Source organism: Anopheles bellator, chromosome 1 (genome assembly GCF_943735745.2).
Source record: "Anopheles bellator chromosome 1, idAnoBellAS_SP24_06.2, whole genome shotgun sequence".
NCBI lineage: Eukaryota > Metazoa > Arthropoda > Insecta > Diptera > Culicidae > Anopheles > Anopheles bellator.
The window spans coordinates 25,716,038-25,739,849 of record NC_071285.1 but is presented as its reverse complement, the minus strand read 5'-3'; the positions used below and the strand labels follow the sequence as shown (position 1 = coordinate 25,739,849).

Sequence of the window (23,812 nt, the reverse complement as noted above, 5' to 3'; positions counted from 1 at the left end):
ATGTGCATCAAGAAAGATCAGACTTGCGAACAGATACTTCAAGACAATTATTGGTTCAATTTCCTCGTGATGTTTTTGCATCACATTTTAGTGATCATTTCCATGCAAAAAAAACTTTACGGACCGTTTCGAAAATTGGAACCAACGTAAACAAACATAGGTTTTGGGAGAATAAAAAAAAATTGTTGGAATTATGAGCGAATTCTCGAAATGTTTTGCCCCCCTTAGTATAGTGATAAGGAAAATTTAAAAAAATTTTCTTTTAAAATTAAAGTTTCTCGCAAAATGATGTCTGTTACAGTGGCGCTTCAACTTTCCATCTGGTTCCTGGTTCGAAAAAATGCCAAATGTCCTTGACAGCAGACAACAGACGTTCATTGCTCGACCGAAACCACGCCAAATGACCGATCGCTGCCGCCGGCTGCAGAACTCTGCGCGCGTCGCGCGTCATTTCGAAACACATCCGCGCGACCAACAATTACAGAACAAGAAAAGCAGCCATTCACAGTCGGGGCGTGTGGAATGCCGTCAAGAGGCATTAGAGGCCGGCGCGATGCATCTTCTCGCTTGCAGCAGCAGCAGCAGCCGCATCCAGTGGGTTGTCCTTCGGGCGAAGCTGATGAATTATGAAGCCCCGGCCACAGCATAGTGCCCTCCCTTCAATAGGGCCACCGGAATCTCTTGCCCAGCCGCCCACAGACACTGTGTTCGTTGGTTGGTTGGTTGGTTGGACTGTTTATCGATGCACCAGAAGAATGCAGTTGATTGTTGGTTGCGTAGGCCGCGAGCGCGTGCGTGTTGCAAACCGCCACTCTGCTGATGCTGAACAGAAGCTCCGCACACACGCGGCCATGGGCCACCTTCATGGTGTGTGCATTGCCACCGAGGACAGTCGCAGGCAAGAACGAAACATCCACGGTCGCCGGTGGCCATGGATGTTGCAAGATGATCATCGAACTCGGTCACATGTGAAGTCTAGGGGCGCGTGAAGATCCCAATCGCTGGCACGGATGCTGGCGAGCGGAGGCGGCCCTCCGAAACAAACCCCACTTCCGGTCGGAAGCGGTGGCCGGCGAGACAGTTTATGAATGGAGCTGCTTTCATGGTGCGGCCATGGGGCGGGCCCGTTCGAATTTGCTAGCGGAACTTCCTTTCAAGACATTACTATCAATTCTCTGATATGGACCTATATATGGACTCACAGTCTACTTTCATCCATCGGAAGCCGCCCAAAAGACTGGGTGGGTGATGTGCATAATTGATGTGCCCTCCTGTCAGGTTGCCCTCCCCCATTTCTACTCGAAATCCACCGAAACCGAAGGCACGCGCGCTAAAATTCAATTGCAAACTAAATAAACACACATTAGCAGCATAAATGTGCCGCTTTCTCCCCGAACTCGCCGCCCTTGTTGGGCAAGGGCTGGGCTACACCCAGAAGAAGAGCTAGACGCCGTCGCCGCCCGAAGCAATTGCAGCAGCAAATTAATGCAAATTGCTCGTAAACGCCCATTACGGGTGAGAAGCAGCCGGGACATGTATACAACACGCCCTTTCCGCTCTTTCACACGAGGAAACGAAACTGCAGGCATCGCACCTTTTCAAATAAGACAAAAAACCACAGCAGACGTCCCGAAGGGCAGTCTGAGGTTCGGTCGTAAAATTCTGACATTTTACAACCAAACCTCAGACGAGCTGCGCGCCGGGCCATTCTTCGGCCACTAGAGGAGTAGCGAGGGTCAGATAAACAAACTGCGCCGAACCCTTTGCTACCGATACATCCGCACATCTCACCCGGCGACGACGAGATGATGTAGGGCCCCCGTTCTTTGGAGCAACATTCATTTGTTCCGAATATGCTGCTCACCACTGGGCGGCGCGCAAACGTTTACATTTATTACGCTCTCCATCTTCGCCAGGGACGACCCCACCAGTGTGCGATGACGCACTTCTTCGCACCGCAGCCGATCGTCGCGCGCCACGGAAGCCATTTTTTTTTGTTCTAAACACACATCCCAACATTGCATAAATATTTACACGATGCACAACCGAGGGCAACCGAGCGCTCATTGCAGCAACGAAGGGAGCCAACCATTTCAAACATTTCAATTGTGGTTTCAAAAGCGTTGCCAAAAGGGCGCCCAGTTGGCGGAGTCGACCCGTCAGGCGGCAGGGGCGGTTTTGGCCTTCACAGATCGGACATGGAGTCGACAATCTGGTCCGGGATCACCACAGCGATTATTGCCCCATTTCCGCCCGGTCGGCCAATAGTTGGATCTCCGCTCGGATCTCCAGGCAATCTCCAAAGCATACACCCCAAAAAACTGTCCCAATCCGGCTCCCAACGGAGGGCTGGAGTCGAACCCGACTTATGGGGCGACATCGACGACGCGATGAGGTTGAGAAATCTAATCAGGATGCGATCGATCACGATGGGTTGGTGCAGCAGTCTCAGGGCCCCCCATCGTAACGTCAGAGACACCCATCAGGCCCGGGCGAAAGGCAATTTCCGCGCCCAAAAAACAAACGCGATTGATACATCCTTTCGGGCGCTCCGCGAGAGATCGGATAGCCGAGAGACCGGTGACAAGCCCGGGGGGAAAATCAATTTCCTTTCCATGTCCTGCTTGGTCCTGGGTCCTGCTGCTTCGGCAGCCATCTATCCTTATTGGATTGCTAATTTGTTTTCCCCGTTCGCTTCGACACTATTTCTCTGTATGCCATCGGTGCGACCGAGACCAGAGTACGCAGTACGTGAATTATGCGTGTTAGATGATGTTGGTCGCCCATTTCCTGCTACGCTGATGTCAGGAAACCTCAGGCCGTATCGAGGGGTCCTCGCTTCAGCATCTCGCTCCATCCTCTTTATTTGGAACATTTTCTGAACCTGAACCTGAACCTGAACCTGAAGGCCGCCGATAGCCGCAGGGTTCGTTAATGAACTACCGCCCGGCTATAGGTCTCTTTACAACCAGACTAGACCTGACCAGATGATGCGTGAATTGATCGAACTGGTCACGCCGATTACTGGACATAGGGGGCGCGTTTGGAAGGGAAGCCGAAAGTCGGCCCTACCGGACCGAACCGGACCGACTTTGTGTGCCTTGACTTCTGAATTGACCCAAATCACTAACCGACGGTGGTCGTCATGGTATTGAACGACAGAACTATACGAAGAAAACACAACATTCCGACACTCGTTTCCCTAGTCACAAAGTGTCAAAGTGTCACAAACCGTTGACGTTTCCCCACGCCGTTACCGACCAATTATGCGCACTTTGGAATGCCTGGCCACCGGACAACCGTAACCTTCAGCGTAGTCGATACTCTAATGTGCACCTTCAGCCAGTTTTGGAAGAGCTGCATAGCTGGGTTCCACACATTGGTCACACACCTTCCAATCGCCATTAGGTATTCCACCAGCGAAGCACGCCCGGAACGGATCGAAGCTTTTAGGCAATCCCCGCACTCTAAAAGTCCCAGCCCGCAACTCTACATTTGGTAACTGGCCCGGCGGACGACGTGTGCATATTCACGCCGCTGTCGGCGAAATAAGGAGCGACATAATTATGGATAATTACGCTTTTGGACTGCCCGCCAACGATGGCTTCCAGCGCGCTCTGTCGGCCACGGTGTGAACCATGACCTCAAGTCTTTGGCCAAGTCCCAAGTCCCGAAAGGTAACACCCGGCATGGGGTTAAGAAGCTTTATGACGCGTCAATCGATGGGACCCAGAGTCTCAGACGGTCTCCGGTCGGCAGCTAGCACCGCCGTTAACCTCCCAACACTGTTGGCGAGTGCGCACGTGGCCAGAGTTCCGTTCAGCAACCCGCCCGGCTTCGTCCGTGCCCAACATTCCAATATATCGGGGAGCTCGGTACGCTCGGTACGCTCACGTCCATGTACCGAAAGGGTGTTGTTGTCTGGGGAAAATTTTAGAAACCACATACATACACGATCGAGAAATGCAGCCAGACCCGCCCCGCCCACCGCCCCATCTTTCTTTCCGCCGCCCGCTGCGGCCCCGGCGTCTCGCAGGAGGTTGTTGAAGTTATGAGACCGCAACCGATTTTCGCTGTTTATCACAGTTTACCCCAGAGGGCTAATCGCTGGCCGTGCTGGTGCGGACCAGCTGGGGGATATCTCTTCTCCAGTTCGATCCCCACCCCACCCCGTCGGCGCTTACGTTCCTCCACCAGTCAGGCGCCGGCCGCCCAACTGTTTGGCGAAATTTTTCCACCCGCCAAGCGCAGCAACATAACCCTCCTCACTTTCTCCATCTCTCTCCAGTGCGATCGCGTCGAGCAGCGGTCGGAGCGGCCCCGCTCCTCCACCTCCTCCTGCGGTACAGCGTTACGTGCGTTTCACAGTTTTGATTGGTATCGATTTTCTAAAAATACCCACTTGTTACCCAATCCCACCGCACCCGCCTTCTGCATTTTTTTGCTTGCTATTGCCATCCTCCCGGGGGATCCCGACACACAATCATTCGCCAACCCGAGCAGGGGTGCGCTTCTCACGCCGATAGCAACAGGCGGCGGCGCCCGGGCGGCCATAATCACAGCACGGGGAACGGAACGCCGTCAAATGCTTGCGTCAAACGCGCGCCCCCCGCGGGTGGCGGGGCGGGCGGGTGAACAACGGGGGACATAAAAAGGCCGAAACAAGGGGCACCCGAAACGCGTTAATGGTCCAGGGATTGGGGCGCGGAGAAGCTGACCCAAGCTCGAACGGATCGAAGCACTTCAGCTAAGGCCGAGGGCGATGAAGATGCGTGCGTTTGGCCACGTGCCGTTTACTGTCCTTGTGTGTCGGTGGTGTGTCTCCCTCCTTGTTTGACGTACTCCATTAAGAAATTAGCGAAGGGAGCCGGCGGCAACAGAAAAAGCGGGTCCCTTCCTTTTCCCAAACTGAAGAATTGTTTTTCACATTCAATTTTGTAAGCTTGATAACACCCACCGAATAACTGTGGCTTAGTGGAGGCGTAGCACGTGGGGTGAAAGGTTTCGGGCATAACACATAAATTACTACTAACCTTCAAAAGAAAGCAGTGAAAATGTCATGATCTTCTACTCAATTACTGTACAATTTTGAATTATTGTCTGAGAGTAACACCTATTTTGTTATTTTGAAACACAATTTCGTGTTCCAATTTTACACTGCTTCTTGATGGGAAAAACTACCGATCATACGAGGCAATGGCTTGAAAAGCGCTATAAGAACTCTGCTCAATCATATACAACAAAAAAAAGGTTCGTTTGCTGACTTAAAACGGTGTCGTAGAGACAAAACAAAATTATCCGTTTAAAGTGAAGTTGAGCTGAGTTAGCTAACATTCTAAAGATATCAAAAGAACGTGTTGGTTTTATATTGAGCATGAGTATTCGACTATGAGAAAGCTCTGTTCAAAGTTAGTACTGTACATGCTCACTGTTGACCAAAAAACAATAACGTGTCGATGAGGCTGAGCAGTGTGAAAAGCACATGAATTGAAATCAGAATTGCTCCCACATACACCATATTCACCAGATTTGCTTCTTAGCGAGTACTGAAAACTGAGGCTTATTTTGAGATAAAAGATAAATGGTTCTACAAATTCTTCTTTTAAAATGTTAAACCGGCGCTAGAATGATTGTTTGGCCCTTGATGAAGAGGACCTAGATAGCTAATTTTGAAAATAAAATGCGTTTTCTTTATCAGGCCCGGGTCTTTTCAGTCCATGTGCTAAATATAATCCCCTTGGGCACAGAAATGTTGCTAGGAATCGTAAATCATAAGAACACACAAACGTTGGTCCAATATTTCCACCCATTCAAAGAGTAATTTGCCATGCTCTCGATCCTGAGCCCTAAGCTATGTTGAGGAGTGAAGCAAAATAAAAGCAATAACCGATACACTCTTTACCGAGTGCTCATGAGCCTGTACACCCGCAAACCGTCATATTTCTTCACATTGCATCATCCACACTGACCGTTCGCTTCGCCGACGATAGATTCTTGGGGAGGCACACACTTGGGACCACAACAAATGTGGGAGGGAACCACCATAAACGTTCGTGCCCTATAACTCTGCCACACAATACATAATTACATCACGCCGCCGCCGAGGCACAACACGCGCGGGATGGTGGTGAAAGCGCAAAGTGGTTGCTCGTGTCACGCGAAAAGTGCCCGTGCAGCACCCAGTGACCACCCGCACCCGGTTACCACACACGATGATTAAGATTTTCCACCCAACACCCCAGCGGGCACACAGATGGTTTCCATATCTTTGGAACCACGCACCATCCGCACGGTTTTCCTCGCGAGCCCCGCCTCGTGTGGCTTCCTCTCGTTTATGAAAACACGACGAGAAGACAAAAAAGAAACACGGAATGCGTGTGAGAAACATATTAGCCCAGCATAAATAGTAACAAACCGCGGGCGCGCGCGCGCCACAAGAGTTGGACAAACAAACGAAAGCCGGGAATCGGGAGAGAAACTCTCCCGGGCCGGGCGATAAATATTTATCCCTTTAAATTGGCGGCCGATAAGTCGTTTGTCAGCTGGTGGTACGCGTGCTACGTGCTTGGCAGCACTTTCTTCGCAGAATCCGGCTTATTTGTTAAGCAACAATGCTGTCCGGCTCAGACTAAGGGACTCACAATGTTCGAAGATGCTGGCTATTTGATGAAAGTCCCGTTTTTGGTCCTCAAATCTCAACCTGGTTGACGCGATTGACACTTACCTAAAATGAAAGAAAGAAAGCATAATTAGTAACATTGTTCAACGACCGTTATTTTGGAGAGATTTCATTGCAAAAGAAGGCAAACAGTAGAGAAAAATCCACGGTTTTAGTGTCAGAAAATATTTTCTCCAACTTGTCAGGGAGTTAACCCTGAGGTCCGCTGGATTTCCTCGCCCATAGAGCTGCGCCCTGTCAGTCTAGTTGCGAGGGTTGCGAAATGGAGCACCATTTTCTGCAACATTAAACAAAAAAAACTAGCAAATCTCTCACCTCCGGGGGATCTCACAAAGAAAAACAAAAACCACCTCAGCCGCCTAATAAAGACTGATGGCCCCCCAAAGGAGCTATAGATATGGTCCAACAACACAGCACACATGTCCGATCACCCCGTGAATGTTCCTCCTTAACCTTGGAAGTGCTTTGGCTTGAGGTTTTCCACCAATTCTGTCGGCTCGGCACGAATTTCGCGGGCAGGTTATTTTTAAAAGCAATTTTCCAAACACACCCAACATATTACGCGCATAAGTGGACCGGACAGGGCGGGTACATTACGCGCTCTTTACAAGTGCGAACCCCCTGAGCGGAAGAAGCTCCGGCACATAAAGGGTTGTGGAATGCGCGGTTCAGGCACCCCCAAGCGCCCGCTCTCGTCTCCAGCAGAAGTTTCTGATGGTACAGATCCTGTGCGCGATATTTGGAGGGAAAGGCGCTGATGGGACGCGCCAATGATTGATATGACCATGTGCGAGATTGGTGTATGGACGGGCACAAACGCGCATGTCTTTGTCTTTGGGAGTGGAAAATCCACTTGATCTGGTGCGAGCACTTGAACACTGGCGGGGGGCTGACCACAGCACCCTCCAGGACCTTCGGGTGAAGTTGAGAAAATCTTCACTTCTTCACCGGCCTTCTTCAGGCCTCGTAGGACAGTGCACAGGCACGCTGCTGCTCAGTAAATCAGCTCTGAAGTGGCCCCGGTCCGTACATCAAGATAAAGAAAGCCAGGCCCCTGAGTCACCCGGGTTGGCAGCAGCAGCATAGTAGGCTTATTATGATGGAGTAAAGACATCAGACGCACGTCACCACGAGCGATACGGTGTGCCGGGTACCCGCACTCTAGAAACCTTCCCAGGAAATATGCTCTCGGACGGAAACACGATCGGGAGCATAAAATAGTAACAGCGAACGATTTGTGTTTCACTGCGAACCTGCGAGCTACAAGGACCCCGGTTGCGTTACGAAGGTGATTGACCTTCAGAAATCCCTTGATGGACGTAAAACATCGATCAACTTTACGCACCGCGGTCCCTTGCCTTTACAGCATAGTCCCAGGCGGACGCTATTGCGACGGGGCCCCCTGCTGATACACTAGTGCACTTGACAGTGTAGTTTATGATCTCTCCTGGCGGTGATGCATGCCACGCCGCGCATGATTTGGACCTTTGGAGATTTATTTTCGGGTCGGGTACTTGTAGACTCACAGCGCTCCGGTCCCCGGTCCGAGAGATTGAAAATAAATCATTTTTCGTAAAACTATGCGAAGACCGCACGAACGGGACGAGGACCATAAACCTGGACCAGAGACCAAGGTCCCGTGAGAGGCAGATCATCTTACGCTGTATCTCTCGTGCGCAGCACACAAAAGCTAGGATGTTCTTGGGAGATTGCGAGAAATCGCACGCAGTTGCCACATTTTTCGGAAAACCATTAACTTTGGCCCATAAATTTTCGGGGGAGGGGGCTACGCGAAAAGGTTCGGTTATCTCACGCGGTTTGTGGATTAAAATGTTGGCATCCGTGACCAGTGACCGGTCAAGAGATTTCGATCTGCTTGGCTTGCTGTGCGTGTTTTCGCCAGAAGCAGCATTACAATAGCCACTAGCAGCAGCAGCAGTTCGCATTCTTAATTACCGACCCGCTTCGACCTAGACGACGGCTAAGAACCTAGCGAGAGCGTGGTCAGAGACGCCAAAAGCGAGCGATAAAAATTGCTGTGACTAATTAATCAAAAACCCGTTCTCGGGCCTACCCTCTCAGACCTCGAAACCGACTCGCCGTCAAGTTCCTTCCGTTCTTTCGTTCACGTCTCGGCGGCTGATTCGATGTTATTCGACCTTCCAGATCCAGATCCGTCGTTCTGCTGCTGAGGAAGGAAGTTCTCAAAAGGAGGAAACATAAATTGCCAAGTGCGAGACCCTCAGAGGTAGGCGGCAAAAAATACACCCGCATCCACAACAACAGGGGCCCCACCTAAGGCCCTCTCTCTGGATTGCCCCTTTCGGGGTGCTATCAACACCGGCACGAGATGGGCACCTCCGAAGGCCGATCCAATTAGTCCGGGGGTGGGGACTAATTTCCTAAGAAAACTTCTACCGACACCGGGAAGGGATGGGTGTTTAAATATTAAAATTAGCGAAGATGCTACACGCAGAGCTACACCCTCAAGGCGAGCGCTGTCGGAGGGTCAGAGATAACGCTAAGAATGGGAGCACCCTGCTGGTTTAACCCAGCAGAGCCAAGAATGCAGCAGGGGTCATCGCGAGTGGGTTATCGCGGCGTCTTATCTTCAGTTCTGTGACCAACGCCGACACACCGGCTATACCAGACCAGACTCTCATCTCCTTGAAGCAGGCCCAGACCGCCGACACTAGCGAGCTGCAAACTCCATCATCACGCTTCCAGCCAGAACTTCGGGCGAGTCGGACGATGCAAGGGTGTATCATAGGGCTGCCGTAAGGTCACGATAGGAATGCAGCGCAACCAACGTACATTTATTTATATGGCCGTAGCCAGGGTATACTACACAATCAGTAACGTAGCGCGTCGTTGGTCATTTACATGTATGGCTGCTCTCTGGCCTCTCCAATTTTACTTGGAGCTGCTCACGCCGGCCGAGGAATGTGTGTCCGTTCCGCAGTCGTCCGCGTACACTACTTATTAATATGGAATGAGCCGTGCGCGGCGCATATGGAGTGTGGTGCTTAAAATGGCATCAAATGGGGACATTCCGGGATGTGCAAATTAAGACGTGCACGTGACAGATACGGTTCCGAAGCTCTCACTTCTCATTACTTGGCCAATGCATTAAGAGCGCCCCTTCTCGAAGTTTGAAACATGTAACATCAGTCAAACCAGTTCTGACAGCAACACTCCGAAAACCCATCACTAGGCTTGTCTGCAACTCTCAACTCAACGAGCCGGTTCCGAGCTGATTTGTTCCATTTGTTCGGCAGTGGCCAAAATTCCGGTTAAAAACAATAGCGCAAGGCCACAACGGCTGGCGACTGGACACAAGTTCGCAGAACGAACGTTTCATCATCGCCGCCGCCGCCGCCGAGCAGCTCTGGAGAGCCGGAGATGACTCATGTACTATATTTATACTTCTCGCCCCGCCGTGTGCGGTTTCCGACTCGGAGCTATGTTGGCCGCACCACCAGCAGCAGCAACAGCAAAAACGGGTTATTCTGCCAGCCGCCAGTCCTCACAGTGCACAGCATGATAATTCCCTCGCCAGTCCGGCACTGCGGTGTGTGATTAGCTCGTGCGATGCAGCGCTTCACAGAGAGCCGACCGATGAGCTAATCCCTCTGGCGGCTGGGCACTTCCTGACCAGCCAAACTCCCGGCAGACTCGGCTCAGATATAGGTGTGTTACCGGCACATGCGACTGTACAAAAATTAAAATGTGTGGGCGCTGCAGACGAACGCTGAAGCGATAACAGAGCAGCGGCAGCAGCAGCAGCAGCACCAGAGAGATGTTTATTTTTTTTGTCAAGAATTATGTCAAACATCGACCACCAGCGAGAGAGGCGGAACGGGGCCCAGAACTCCTTCCTCGACCGTTGCAGCAGCATAATCTCGAGTCGGCTGCATCCAACCGTCATCAAGCTGATAGCACGTTTCGGAAAGCCCACCGCCCAGTGCATCGGACCGATGATGAGGTCACAGATCGGAGTCCCGGCCATGCCAGCGATTGGTTGGGCAAGGAAAAGGAAAAGTAAAATAAATGAGATTGCTCTCAGCGACACCAAAAAGCATAGCGCCCGTCGAAATCTTTGCCCCACCCCACCCGACGATGATGATGGTGAAATGGGAAAAATAAAATAAAGCTAATCATAATGTGCAGTTGCACTAGCGGCACCAGATTATCTGCTTTAGCCCTCCCGTCCAACAAGAGCACACTTTCTATTTTTCCCTCAGCATACTTTTCCACCGCAATAATCGTATCTCTATTGCGCGGTCGGTTTTATTTTTTTTTTCTATGTTGCTTTAGTAGCCCAAAGTAACGTCAGGTAAGGCGCGAGGGAACTCCGATCGGGATCTCGAAAGTTGAGCGAGTTGCTCTTGATGGTGGCAGCAGCTAAAATTCGTCGCACCAACTAGAGCCAGCAGCAGCAGAGTGGCAAACCACAGATGTCCGTACATTAACGCGGAAAATTACATTTCATATCCTTTCCCATCGCTGGCGCGCGTAATCATATGCATTGAAGAGAGCGCACCGAAGCAAGAGATCTTTTCGAAGCGAAAATCGTTTCGAATCCAAATCTCGACGCGGAGACGCGGATGTTGGAACAGCGTACGGGCGCCTTCGCGCAATAACGGATAATCATCCTCTTATAACACCCCGGCCCGGCCCGGACTTCCGGAGCACTCTCCGGTTGGGACGACCCGAGCGAACCCCGCCCGGACATAAATATGTAATTTGTTTCTCGTTCGCTTCGCCGCGCGGCGCTGTTGCTTCCATTTTCGCGTTGAGACATTACATTATTCTCATGCTGCTTTCATGCCTCTGCCGCGTAAATTTTGTGCATCGAAAGTGAACCACCGCCCATCGCAAAGTGCCTCTGGGGGGTCTGAAGCGCCCATCTAAATTGCGATTTTACACACTCGGCTTCATTCGCGAACCGTGCGTTTCATAAGACCACACACGGTCGTCTGTGTGGGTCTTCCTTTTCTGCCATAAAGCACAGGTGTGTTTATTTTATGATTCACTTTCAGCTAAAATATAATCCTTTTTTTGCCTTTTTTTTCAGAGTAAGCAAAATCAGTTTGGAAAAGAAAATGAATTTTAAAAATTGCTGCTGTGATGCATCCAGCGCTCTGTTGTGTAGCGCCACCAAAAGGAGGAAATTAATATTTTCCACCAATTATTAGGCAAACCGGGTGGACCGGACCGAACCGGAAGCCACAGATCGAAACTCCACGGGGCAGCAGCACCGGTCGTAATGAATCAGTCGCGCGCGCCAATCGCTGTTTGGATTCAAATTCCGTTTTGAAACCAATTTCCTGGATGCGCGCGCCCCGGCACCTATTTTTAAGGCCCAACGGGCCACGCGTGCAGCCTGCGGCGTTTGCCGTATGTTTGTTGGGTCAAGTAAATAAATAATGCACACACCGACGTCGTGGCGGCCGCGAGCATCAACAAACGATGAGCTGGCGAGAAATTAGCGAGAATTTTGTAAGGACGTCGGGTGGTCAATTTATGTGACACCAAAAGGCTGGCGCCAACTCTTTCAACGGGTACGGGGAGGGGGCGCGCGCTATTCCCGTTCAGAAAACGGAAACAACTCCCCCGTGCTTTGTGTGATTTTCTGTGATATGTTTAAGGGCCGGCCAATGGGCCCCTGTTGTAAGTGTAATTAGCGTTGATTGCGGACATGATTCAAATATCTTGATAGCAAATACTTTCAAAGATTGGACCCGCAGCAGACAGCCACGGCCCGGTTCTCTAGAACACACTGTGATAGTGTGGGGTCTATAGAAAAAAGAGTCAGGCTGAGGTGGTCCACCCAGTCATTAAGGAATGCAAAGCACACCACCGAAGCGCTACCGTGAAACGACCCGGCCTCCGGACGTCCTTCGGTCGATCTTGAAACTCTTGAGGCCACCAGAATGGTCGGGCCGGTCGGGGGACGCATGACACGAAAAAGGGGTCATTTTGAACTTCGGCATCGGCACCGGAAAAGGGGTCGCTGATTGCCTTTTAATGGCGGTTATTTTCGGACCAAAGTACGTCCCGAACGCCGCGAAGCACTGAGTTGTTAATATTTTTTTCTTCCTCCTCCTTAAAAACATAAACTCGGCTACTTCCAAGCCATTCTGAAGGGGGAGCAGCCAGAGAGGGCGGCTCTACGATTGTAGATTAATGTGTTAATTATTATTACAACTAACTTTCGCATCATTAGCAGAAAGATTGTAACGGCTGCAACTAAACATCCAGCATGTGTTATTAATTTGCGGGACACTCTCTCACTCGTTGGACGTGCGTGAATTTCAGGAAGCGGTTCTCCAATAGCTTAATTAATTGGGCATCGCAAAAATCCATGTTGCACCGCCTTTGGAACGTGCAGCCCAGCCAGGGGGCGACCATCGTTCTGTGCATTCCTGCGCTGCGGAGTTTCCGAGAGTTGCTGCGGATTGCTGTGTTTGCGTACGTGGCATGCATTATTCAAACAAACCGGAGCCGGAGCCGAAGCCGGAGCCGATCTCTTTTAACATTCATTCCGACACATCCGCGAGAAGGGGCGATGCGCGTTCGGCGAGAGGACTCTCGACACGGCCCAGCACCACCTTCAGCAAGTAACTTCAAGGTCAGCCGCCGCCAATCGACGCAAATTCCCAATAGAGGGCACACGCGCACACGCATCACACACCGCCCGCTTTTGGTTGCGGTTGATTTTTTCTCTCCCAAGAAGAATTCCAAAGGTATCGTCTTTCCGGAGGGATCTGGGTCTTGGTCATAAATTGCAAAACTTTGCAACCCCCAAAACATTGGCGGTCGGGAGAATTGCAAAGCCTGGGGGCCTGAGCTGTGCCAACCTGTCTGACAACTCGCATCATCAGACAGTAAGTATAGGTCCCGGTCCGGCCGGGGCCTTCATCTGGCATCCCGGGGGGCCCTGGGGCGGGGATAAGACAACCAGGTCGGGCATCGTGACAGATTCGCCCGAACAATGGGGCGTGTTGTAGTAGCGACACAACGCGACGCACGGGCAAAAGGCCATCCACTCCGCTTCGCCGTGTGACACAATGATTGATGATCATCATCATTCTGATGGACACTGCCACACATCCATCTCACGTCACGAACCGGCTTCAACATAAAAATAAAAATAATAAATACATAAATAAATAAGTCCCTCCGTCTCTCAGTGTTCAACAACTCCGATTTATGTGTCAGCCCGATCAACTTTTGATGACTTCTACACGTCAGATGACAACAACAGCTACCGGACCGTTTCGGAAAGAAAGTTTGGCGTCCGTGCCCCAAGCAAAAAAATAAAATACCCCACATTGATGTAAACAAAACGCCTACCAGCAACGGAGCGAGCCCAACGGAGAGCATAGCTGCCCCGAAAAAAAAAACAAGTTGCTTCAATTTAATTTCACTTTCTTGTTATTCGATGTTGCCCCCTCGGCCGAGTACGTAGTGGTAGTGGAAGCGGCCAGCCGCCTTTGGCCACGCTTCGATAAGCTTCCGACGGCGGGTGAGCCACGGCGATTTGCAATTCATGAGCACACATAGACACTGAGAGCGTGGCCCAAAACGTGATTGACCATCGCTTGGGACCCCGGAGTTATGCTCCGGAAACCCACCCAAAAACCGCTGATGCGCAATTGATGTTGATGAGCGCGAACTCCTCCTTTCGAAGGCAGACCCCCAAGTTTCGAGAGAGCCTTCTCCGTGCACGTTTGGAGCTGGCGTTACTTTTGGCTCCTAGCCTCAGCATAAAGTGCTCCACCGAAAAGTGTTACTGGGGAAGACACCAAACATTGCACCTTCGGTGCTGTCAAAATTATCTTAACGGGCATCACGTGCAAATTATAGCATAGCCACGCAGCATCACCACGCGCGCGCGCATCATAAAATCGAAGCCCGGGAGCGTCCGCAAGACCGGCGACGTCCCGAGTGACGGTGGTGCTGATGAAGCGGTGGTTGACCTCACCCAGCGCGTCCCACAGAGCCCTCACAACCAAATCGCACAGAGTTAAACAAAAAAATTGGCCACAAGAAAGGAAATCTTTTCTCCGCAGCTGCTGCAACACAGCCCAAGGAGCATAATGATGTTGGGTAAAAAGGAGAAACAAAAAACAAGTACAAGGCCCCATCAGTCGGCTGCCCGGGCGATGGTGATCTCCGATGAGGACGGGGAGAGCCGATGGCAGATGAGCCTCACCACGGTGCCCGAATTCGTGGCCGGCAGATTGAAAGGAAGAAAAGAAAGGAAAGGTAGGTGGTCGTGCGCTTTACCGCGTCACTTTACGACTTTCTCCGAAGCGAGCCTTCCACCATTTCCTCGGATGAAACGGAAGCAGCCGGGGCGCCAGACTGCCCTGAGCCGGAAAAATCCGTCAATTAGAGCGCATTAATAAACGTGGCGCATAGACACAGGAAACAGCGCTGCCATTTTCGCCAAACGCTTTTCTCCCCAGCGCAGCACTCGCGCTCTCTCTCTCTCTCTCTCTCTTCAGAGCTGGGGTTTGCATTTCCCAGGCGCCAATTTTTTTTTTAGTGTTGATGTGTGCAAAAGGCTCCTTTGTGCTTTGTTGTTGACTCGGGGTTTCCGCTCGCACAATGGAATGGGGTACGCTTTTCGCTCGGCAACATACTTTTCTATGCGCCTCACATCATCATCAACAGTAGTGCCTGGGGGTTTGGCCCACCACCAGTTGGCACAGAAGAGGCACAGTGTGAGTAGTGTTCTTACGTCACACACCAGCATAAGGCATAAAATAAAATTACAAAACTAATTGCGATCGAGTTGATCGACCTATTCGAGAATGCTGCTCGTTTCGGTATGCTGGTCTCCCCTCAACTCAGCAGGAACGCTGAACGCTCCCAACCAACAACCGATTGACCCTTTCAAGTAGTAGTGGCGAACGAATAAGAAATCAAATTATGCTCCAGCATAATGCACGGAAAGTAGCTGCCACCAACATCATGCGCCATGATGCTACTCTCGCCCGCCCTAGGGGTTTGCTGCAGGCCGGCCCAAATCTCTCGAGTGAATTGAATCAATTGAATAATTGATTCCCGTTCCCGAAAAATGTCGACGAGCACACCACACGACGCTGCAGCAACATATGCCGCTGCTGGCGAGGTCAGCCAACATGGGAACGGGAATCAGCTGCGAGTCCACACCAGCGACCAGCATCATCGAAAGACTCGACCCGCCGGTAACTGATACCATTTTGGGGCCCGAGTGAAACCCGATTACTGACCGATTCTCCGACCGTGATCATAGCACGATCAAACGTCCATTGCCTGGTTATGCCGGGCTGACCGCCATCGAACTTTGACCCCCGGAACCACGCCCGGACTCCCCAAGTTTCCGGACACTTCCTGCTCGTGCTGCCTGACGCACAAATAGACGGATGCAATTTTCTCCCGGTCAGTAATAGTGGAAAAAGAGAAACGGCTGGCCAGCTGGCCGACCTTGCCAATTCCGGGAACTCTCGGGTCTGGTTGATTGATTTATTGGTGGTAACAGGAATTAAATTAATCGACCAGCAGCCAGCCAGCAGCAGCAGCGTGCAGCATAAATGAGGCAGCACGCGAGCGGAAGAGCATGATGCTGGTCGAACTCATTTCTGGCGCTGAACCTCTATCTCGTTTGATTGGCGCTACTGCTGCCGCCGGTCATTAATCGCGGCTTTCCCGCATCGCCCCACCAGCAGCAGCAGCATAGGGTGCATCATGCAGGCCCATCGTCTCCTGGGCAGTGAAAGTATTTAAAAGGATCTACAGCGAGCGCGCCTGTCAAGAGCATCAACTACCGAGACCGCCCAGACTGGGAACTCAAAGTTCAGCACAGACGGATTTGAATTTATGTTGCCATTTTATGATCCAGCAGCCGTACCCGTGGAACGGGCTTTTCCGGAATCCGATAGCAAAAATGGCGAACCGTTAAAATACCGCACCACCGTGAAATAGTCATTTTTGAGAGAATTTTACAAGCCCACTCGCGGTCAATGGACCACCGCCGTTCGGGCGGTTTCTCCCACTCAGCAGCTTCCGTTCAGGAATGCGTGATGGCGGCCCACATTTTATGCATCTTGCCCGTCGTTGTCGTTTTTTCCCTTCTCGGTTTGCCGCGTGATAAAATACCTCTCATTCTTGGACCCTCATCGCTGCTAACGATCAATCAAACAGTGGCCCCTTGTTCGTTGCCCGGGCGAAAGTCGACGGTCACCGAGGGCGATTGGAAGTGCGGTGGAGTGGGCACGCATTCCTTTGGTGGGGATTGGGGAAGCATAAAGACGCTCCGAACCCGAACCCGGGCCCGTTAGGTTCGAAAGGTTCGGCGAGCGCGACCAACGCAATAAACTCATAAAAATCTATCGGACGCTACACGCCACTAAAGGAAAGACGAAGCCCAGCAGAGTGGTGCACACATTCCGTTGCTAATTTGAATAATTATCTCGGTTACTTTGCTCGGTTATCTTTACGACAAGCGTTCCCCGCCGTTCTGGGAGTTCATGGAGGAATGCCTTTTCGGCCAGGCAGTGTTTTTTCGAACAAAGCTACAGCAAGTTCTGGAACATGATTGTACAATAATGTTATCTTTGCGGACATGGTTACAACTTACTGGGGTATAGGCAAACGTTTGAACCCGGAACATAGTTTGGTAAAAAATTTCAAAAAATCCGAAAAATATATTGATTAGATAAATGGGAATAAACATTTTCTAACAGCATTTTGATGATTAATTGCGTCAGCTGCCGAAAACGCCGATCGCTGAAAGATCCACTAATGCGTAAATAGACGACTGGAAAATGGAACTAATTTGGCGGCTAATAGCATAATTTGTAATCAAATTACTCGCCCCATTTCTATTTCGGTGACTCTCAACCCGTTCGCCTGTATGTGGCGAGAATTTATCAACGGCCTGCATCGGCCGCTGCTGGAGGTACAAAGTAATTTCACGCCTTTCCCAGCCTTCGCTCAACACGCCCAGCCCAGCCCAGACACACACCCCACATTAAATCACCATTTACGAAAGTCCCCATTTTTTCCCAGTCCCGTTTCTTTGAAGTGTTACCCGTCGTGTTCCAGGCCCACATTCTTGGCGGCCAGATATCCGAGACCAGAGACCAGCGACGAAGCGGGAAAGCCACTTCAAGCAACACTTTTCACTTCACTTATGCTGCCGCGACGTCTGGACCGGCCCTGGAGTGGGCAGACGGAATAGACGGAAGCGTCTCGCGTTCTCCTTCGCTTCTAGCAACAGCACGCCACCACCACACATAAGCCCGTGTGAAAGACCGTTAAGCGAGCGGAAAGGAAAGCGAAAGAAAACGGGACCCAAGAGACCGGAGCGGAGCGGTTGTTACTTTCTTTCGCGCCGAAGACGCTCCCATTCTCGGGAAGGGAAAGTGTGACGCAAGCAACGGGCGGGTGCGCGGGTGGTTGAGACGTTCTGGCGCTCGAGCGTCCCACAACTTGTGGACACTTGTGGCATCGGGTATCTCGCCACGGCTTCGGCCCCGGTTGTTATCAGAGGGCCAACAAGGCCCGGGTTTGATGGTCTAATTGAGTAGTTAAAACGGAAACTCCGCCGGAGGACGTTATCTTCATCAAATCGCCGTTAATTATTGCCACGTTGGCATTTGGTGGGAAGTGCTCGAGCTCCGGGATTCGAGCCGGTTTCGAACGGACACCACTTTATCAGGTGACAATTAGTGGTTATCGCGCGTCGAAACCGCTTAAATAATTCACCCCCGGACCGAGTGACGTTTACTTTCTACCCTGCTTACGGTTACGGACGACAAAAGAGGCCGGCAAAAGGACGTCCCACGCCGTAACGAGTGCCAGTCTCAGGTCAATTTATCTCGGCCCATCTCGAAAGTGAGACAAGTCGCCGACGACGGCTCAGTTTGCCGTTTCGGTCCGCAGAAGAGCGCCTTAATTTATTTCACCACAGCCAGTCTGGGTCCGAAAGGCCACGGTGTCCAAATTCGGTCACTTTGGCCGCAGGGCGTTGCAGGTCCCAGCGACAGCTAATGACTCACATTAGAGTATTGAATTGTGGGATGTGTTGTGGGGGCCTCCTCCAAAACGTGAACGTGTTCCCAAGATTTATGTTTTTAAAAGAATCACACAACATCGCCCGGCCCGGCGACAAAGGATTTAGTCATCCTGACTTATTTCGCACCTGGACAGTCAATCGCACTACAAATTAATTTATCGACAAAAATAATACTCGTTTTCCAGTAAAACAACAGCCACAAATAATCGCCTCCAGATTCAGCGCTCCGCAGCGAATAAAACTAAAATCCTTCGCCATCGGTGGCCTGTTGTTGAATCGATAAAAAAAAACTAGAATATGAGCCACCCTGTTGAAAGGTAGAATTTATGTGCCCAAACAACCTTCAATGTTTGTTTTTTTCTATCTCTCTGTCTGCGGTAGTGGGTCAGTTCTAACAGTCTTTCCCGAAGGAGGCCCGTTTTACTATGGCCTACGACTTGGTAACAGTCCAAGTAGCGCCGCCTTCCTTACGTTGTCCCTCAGAGGCCGACTGGCAGCATAAGTACCTTCTTCTTTATGGAAACAAGAAAACCAAAACAAGCAACGCGCCGAACATGTGGAGAGACCAGATCACACAACCACTTCTATGTTGCGGAACCCTCATTTAAAGGCCACAGCCAAAAACTTCTCATTTATACACTACCTACGTCTTTCGGCTTCTCTTGCTGGAAGCAGGTGACACAGACCTGACTGTGTATGTGTTTGAGAATTAAGAAGAAGGTAAGAATCCGACACACAGGTACGGGAACTAGAATTTTGTAGCACACAATAAAGACTAAACCTGTCGTGGACCAGCCAGTCAGGCGGGCTCGCGCTCGTTAAATGGCTTCAAATCCAGCCAGCCCCCGCCACCAGCAGCATGGCGGACGAGATTCTTTTGTTATGCTCTACGATGCTACCCAGCCACAGCCAAGGACGTCGGAAGATGCGCATGAAGGAATTTCGGTGATTCGGAAACGCAGCGAGGTAAATAAAGACGATGACGACGGCGACGACGACCGTGTGTGGGGTAGCCCATTTTGCGGTGGGTGCTTGGAGGTACAGGAGTTGGAGCCGTAAAAACCTTCACTGTTGTCGGTGGCCGCCGGTCCGGTTCTACCTTTTCAAGGCCGTTAGCGCATTCTTGTGCCGGTGCCCTCCCATCCAGCCACCAGACGAGACACCGGAAACCACACTTCAAGAAGCTGTTGGAGAGACCCTATTGCGAAGGGGGGGTCGTCTGGAGGAGAGCCTTTAGCATCAGCGCCACAACATACCGTTACTCGCGGGCCAAGAGAAGATCGCAGTTGAGGCTCGCATCAAGTGGCGTAAAGAAACGAACCTCCCCAAAAACCGACGAGAAGAGAGAAGAGGTATAAACGGCGTGGGTCGACTAGTGGCCATGCGTGTGAAAAAATGGAAAAACTTACCCAAACACACACAGGCACACACACCAAAAAAGCTTTCCCTTTTTCACGCTCTGATAACGGGGCTAAAGAAACCAATAGAAGAGGATCAGAAGAGTAGGATATGGAGGGCACACGCACCACGGCTTTGGGTTTTGGTAAAGTATTACCCGTGAAAGAGGAAGAGAGAGAGAGTGTGTGTTTACCAGCGAGAGAGAGAGGAAGAGGGCAACAGATAAACGGCGGCGGTGAAATTGATACGATCGCTGATTGATCCGCGGCATCGGACGCGGTTACATTGTTTTTCCTTCCACATGTTTGCCTTCTTTCTTTTTCAGCGGCCACCCAAAATGAGGGAGGGAGAGAGCGAGTGGAACGGAAAAAGGAGCACGTGGCATGCGTGAAACGGAGAAATCGAAAACGCGCCAGCCGTGAATAAAACAAAAATGCAATAAACATGTTCTGCTGAACGCTTTGTTGTTGCTCATTCGCATTGCCCACCACCACCGCGTGTGTGGCCAATTGGCCACGGAACAATGGCGGTTGCGGAAGGTGGGTCAAAAATGGGGTAACTGGTTCAATTTGACGGTTTGAGTGATTTAAAAGGGGGCTCATTTAAACTGCCGTCGAATAAACATCCGAAAATTAATTTAAAATCCCGAACGAGACCAACTTTTCGCCCTTATTGATAAGTGTGCAGGTCAGGGAATGGCTCGGTCGCTCCCAAAAAGCTGCCCAGCAGATGTTGTGCCACCCGACGGAAAGCGTAAAAAAAACATTCCGTTTCCGGACGGACCGTTGGCATAACATTTTTATGGCATTTTATGCTTTCGCAGCTTCCAGCCGTGCACAAACACATGTGCGCGCGGATGGTGCTCCCATTTCGAAAGAGGTCCCTTTCCGGAGCGATGAAATCCGTGCCTCGACGACGAAGAACCAATTTGTCTGGGGCTCCTCGAATCGACTGAAAGCCTAGGGAAGGTTTGGTAGGGGGAGTGAGAGGGAGAGACCGAGGTCCGAGCATCGCCTGCGACATCACACGCACCCACACACACGCTATCGGGAACGTGGCGAGCGAGAGATTCTGGAATCGTCTCTTCTGCAAGAGAAAAGGAAGAAGCAATCGTAACGGGTAGCGAAAGAGAGAGAGAGAGAGACTCATCTTTCATGCTGGCTCCCGGAGCCCATCCCGGTTCGTTATGCTGCCTTTGCGAAACATGATGCACCACCATCCAGTGCCCCACGCACACAGAAGCGAATCTGATCCCGGGGACAATCGGCATCGCTGACGCTCTTTCTCTCTCACTTTCAGCACTGATTATGCTACGCACACTCGCACCAGCCCCGGCAGGACACACACACAGGACCTGTGTGGTGGGCGATGCAAAGATGAGTCCGAGCGCACTAACACACCAATAATCTGTGCCATCCATCGCCCTCCGGAGCGCCCAAAATGACCCGTCGGCGACCGACGATGTCGTCGTTGCAAAACTCTTTTCCAAACCGCAGATTCATCATTGATTCCCGCACAAAATCCCCAGCAAACAGCCTGTGGACGCGTTTACAAAGTCTCCAGATTGATTAATTGAGCCCGAGCGAGAATGAGAGAAATTTAAGCAAAAGGCGCGGCAATGGCCGCCCTGAGATGCCAGTGACACACCCTAACGTAGGAGTTCGTGGGAAAAATGAAAACCTGCGAAAGATCCTTCTCTTCCCACACACGCAGCACTTACCTCGTACTTCAGCCCGGCCAGACGGAGCCAGGTCTCCACCTTCAGGCAGAACGGCGAGATCGAGGGCAGCATCGGGGTGCGCGTGAACTGGTAGAGGTAGACGACGTCCTTTTCGAAGTTCGCCTTGTGCACGGTCGGCTTCACCTCCTTCTCCTTCTTGGCCGGTGCCGCGGCCCCATCGGAACTGGTGGCCGCCCCACCGTCGCCGCCCTCGCCCGCCGTCGCACCATCGCCGTCGGCGGCGGCGACCGCGACCGCTGGTTTCTCGTCGGCCGCCTTCTTATCGTCACCACCGGCGGCCGCATCCGCCGCTGGCTTATCGGCGGCGGCCGGAGTGGCTGCGGCGGCGGCCGCTGCGACCGCTGGCTGCTCCACCTTCTTGTCCTCCTCGGCGACCGCGACCGGCTTGTTCTCTACTTCGGTGGCCATTCTTTCCTTGTTTTGCTCGCTGTCGATGGACTGATTCCCTGGATTCACCACTTTTCACACACAGGCACGCACTAAGCGCTGGGCAACACACTTATTGGTTTTTGTCGGCGGGTGGTAGTAGACGGGCTACCTGGCACTCTGGAGAACAAACGGACGGACGGACGGACGGATGGGTGGGAGAGAGAGAGAGAGAGAGCACAATATAATACCCTTATCACTCGTCAAGCGCAACGCGAATAAAATGAACGAATTAAATGGAAAAGGGATTCGTATGGATCCTCGCTCGAAGAATTCCTGTGCCTGTGTGTGGGTGGTTTCACGATGAAGAAGAGCGAGGGGAATTAAGGAGGAAAAACAGAAATTAAAACCCTCGATCTTTCAAACTACGAAGCAAGTGGTAAGGGAAGTTTGCAAATAACACCACATTTAAGAAAGCGAAAAGGCTCCGGTAAAAACGAGGGAAAAACAGGATAAAACAATTGCCGGAACAGGTCTTCCCACGCACGAGGCGTGATCAGGAGCTTTGTGCCGCGCGCGCGCAAGCGAGAGAGAGAGAGCGAGACGGGAAGCTTTGGACGTGATTGCCTCGTGCGAAGGATGACTCATTTTATTAATCAGCTTAAAACAGAGTTCGGCCCAAAAGGCTTGGCCCTCGAGAGAGTTAGTTTCCCCCGACACAGCATCCTTCACCGAGCACCGCGCAAGTTTCAAGTTTGGTCGTCACTTTGGGGCTGGGCCAGCGAACTTGGACTCGTCCGAGCTCGAGCTGGTCATGGGTTTGAAAAAATGTATTTAGAACACCACGATCACAGTTTGCTATTTGACACAGCCGCAGATCACTTGGCAACCGCAGGAAATGCTCCCCCCTCCCTCCTCCTGTTCCTTTCCCATCAACCCAACTAAATGCCTGGCGGGCCAACGGAACCGAAGAGAGGGCGCTGCCGTCCGTGGGCTAGGATTTCTTTCGGTTTCGGCGGCGGCCAATGGCGGCGAAACCGAAGCAACACTTTTCGCACCACAATCCGGAAAATCGCATCGTTTGCCACACTTTTGCCGAGTTTTTGGCGATTTTTTCCCGTTTCCGACTATCGCGCTCATCGCTGCAGGCGGTAGAAAAGGAACGGAAAAAATGGTGCGCGTCACTTTCCAGGCACAGGCACGTTTTGTACGGCGCACAGGACGCCACCGACACCGGGAACGCACACACAGATACACAGCGCCCCTGCCAGGGCAAAGGGTTCACACCAGTCTCGGAGAGGAACAACACCGGAAAAAAGCACGCGCGCGTTGGGCGTTGGGCAACGACTTGGTGTCACGATTCGCGTTCCCTGAAAGAATCCTTTGGCGCACCTTTTTCCTTTGCAGATGGTGGGCGAACAAAGCGCGCTGAGAGCTGGAGCTGATGAGGCTGCTGATGCTGCTCGTTTCGAACTTTCCGCTGCGAAATCTCTGACGTTACTGGGCGCTGTGGTTGCTGCTACTGCTATTCTATTGCTGCTGCCGCTGCTTGATG

At 51.6% G+C, this 23,812-nt stretch overlaps 1 protein-coding gene across 2 annotated transcripts in view; it reads right to left on the bottom strand.

Moving 5' to 3' along the window:
• Positions 1-23,812, bottom strand: part of LOC131205595 (failed axon connections) — a 40,486-nt gene extending 16,674 nt beyond the window's left edge. For both annotated transcript variants that reach the window (XM_058197758.1, XM_058197759.1), the window contains exons 1-2: positions 23,650-23,812; positions 21,871-22,437 (exon numbers count right to left, since the gene is read on the bottom strand). In XM_058197758.1, the coding sequence (XP_058053741.1) occupies positions 21,871-22,299 (429 nt within the window). In that variant the 5' untranslated portion in view covers positions 22,300-22,437; positions 23,650-23,812. The remainder of the gene's footprint in view (positions 1-21,870; positions 22,438-23,649) is intronic.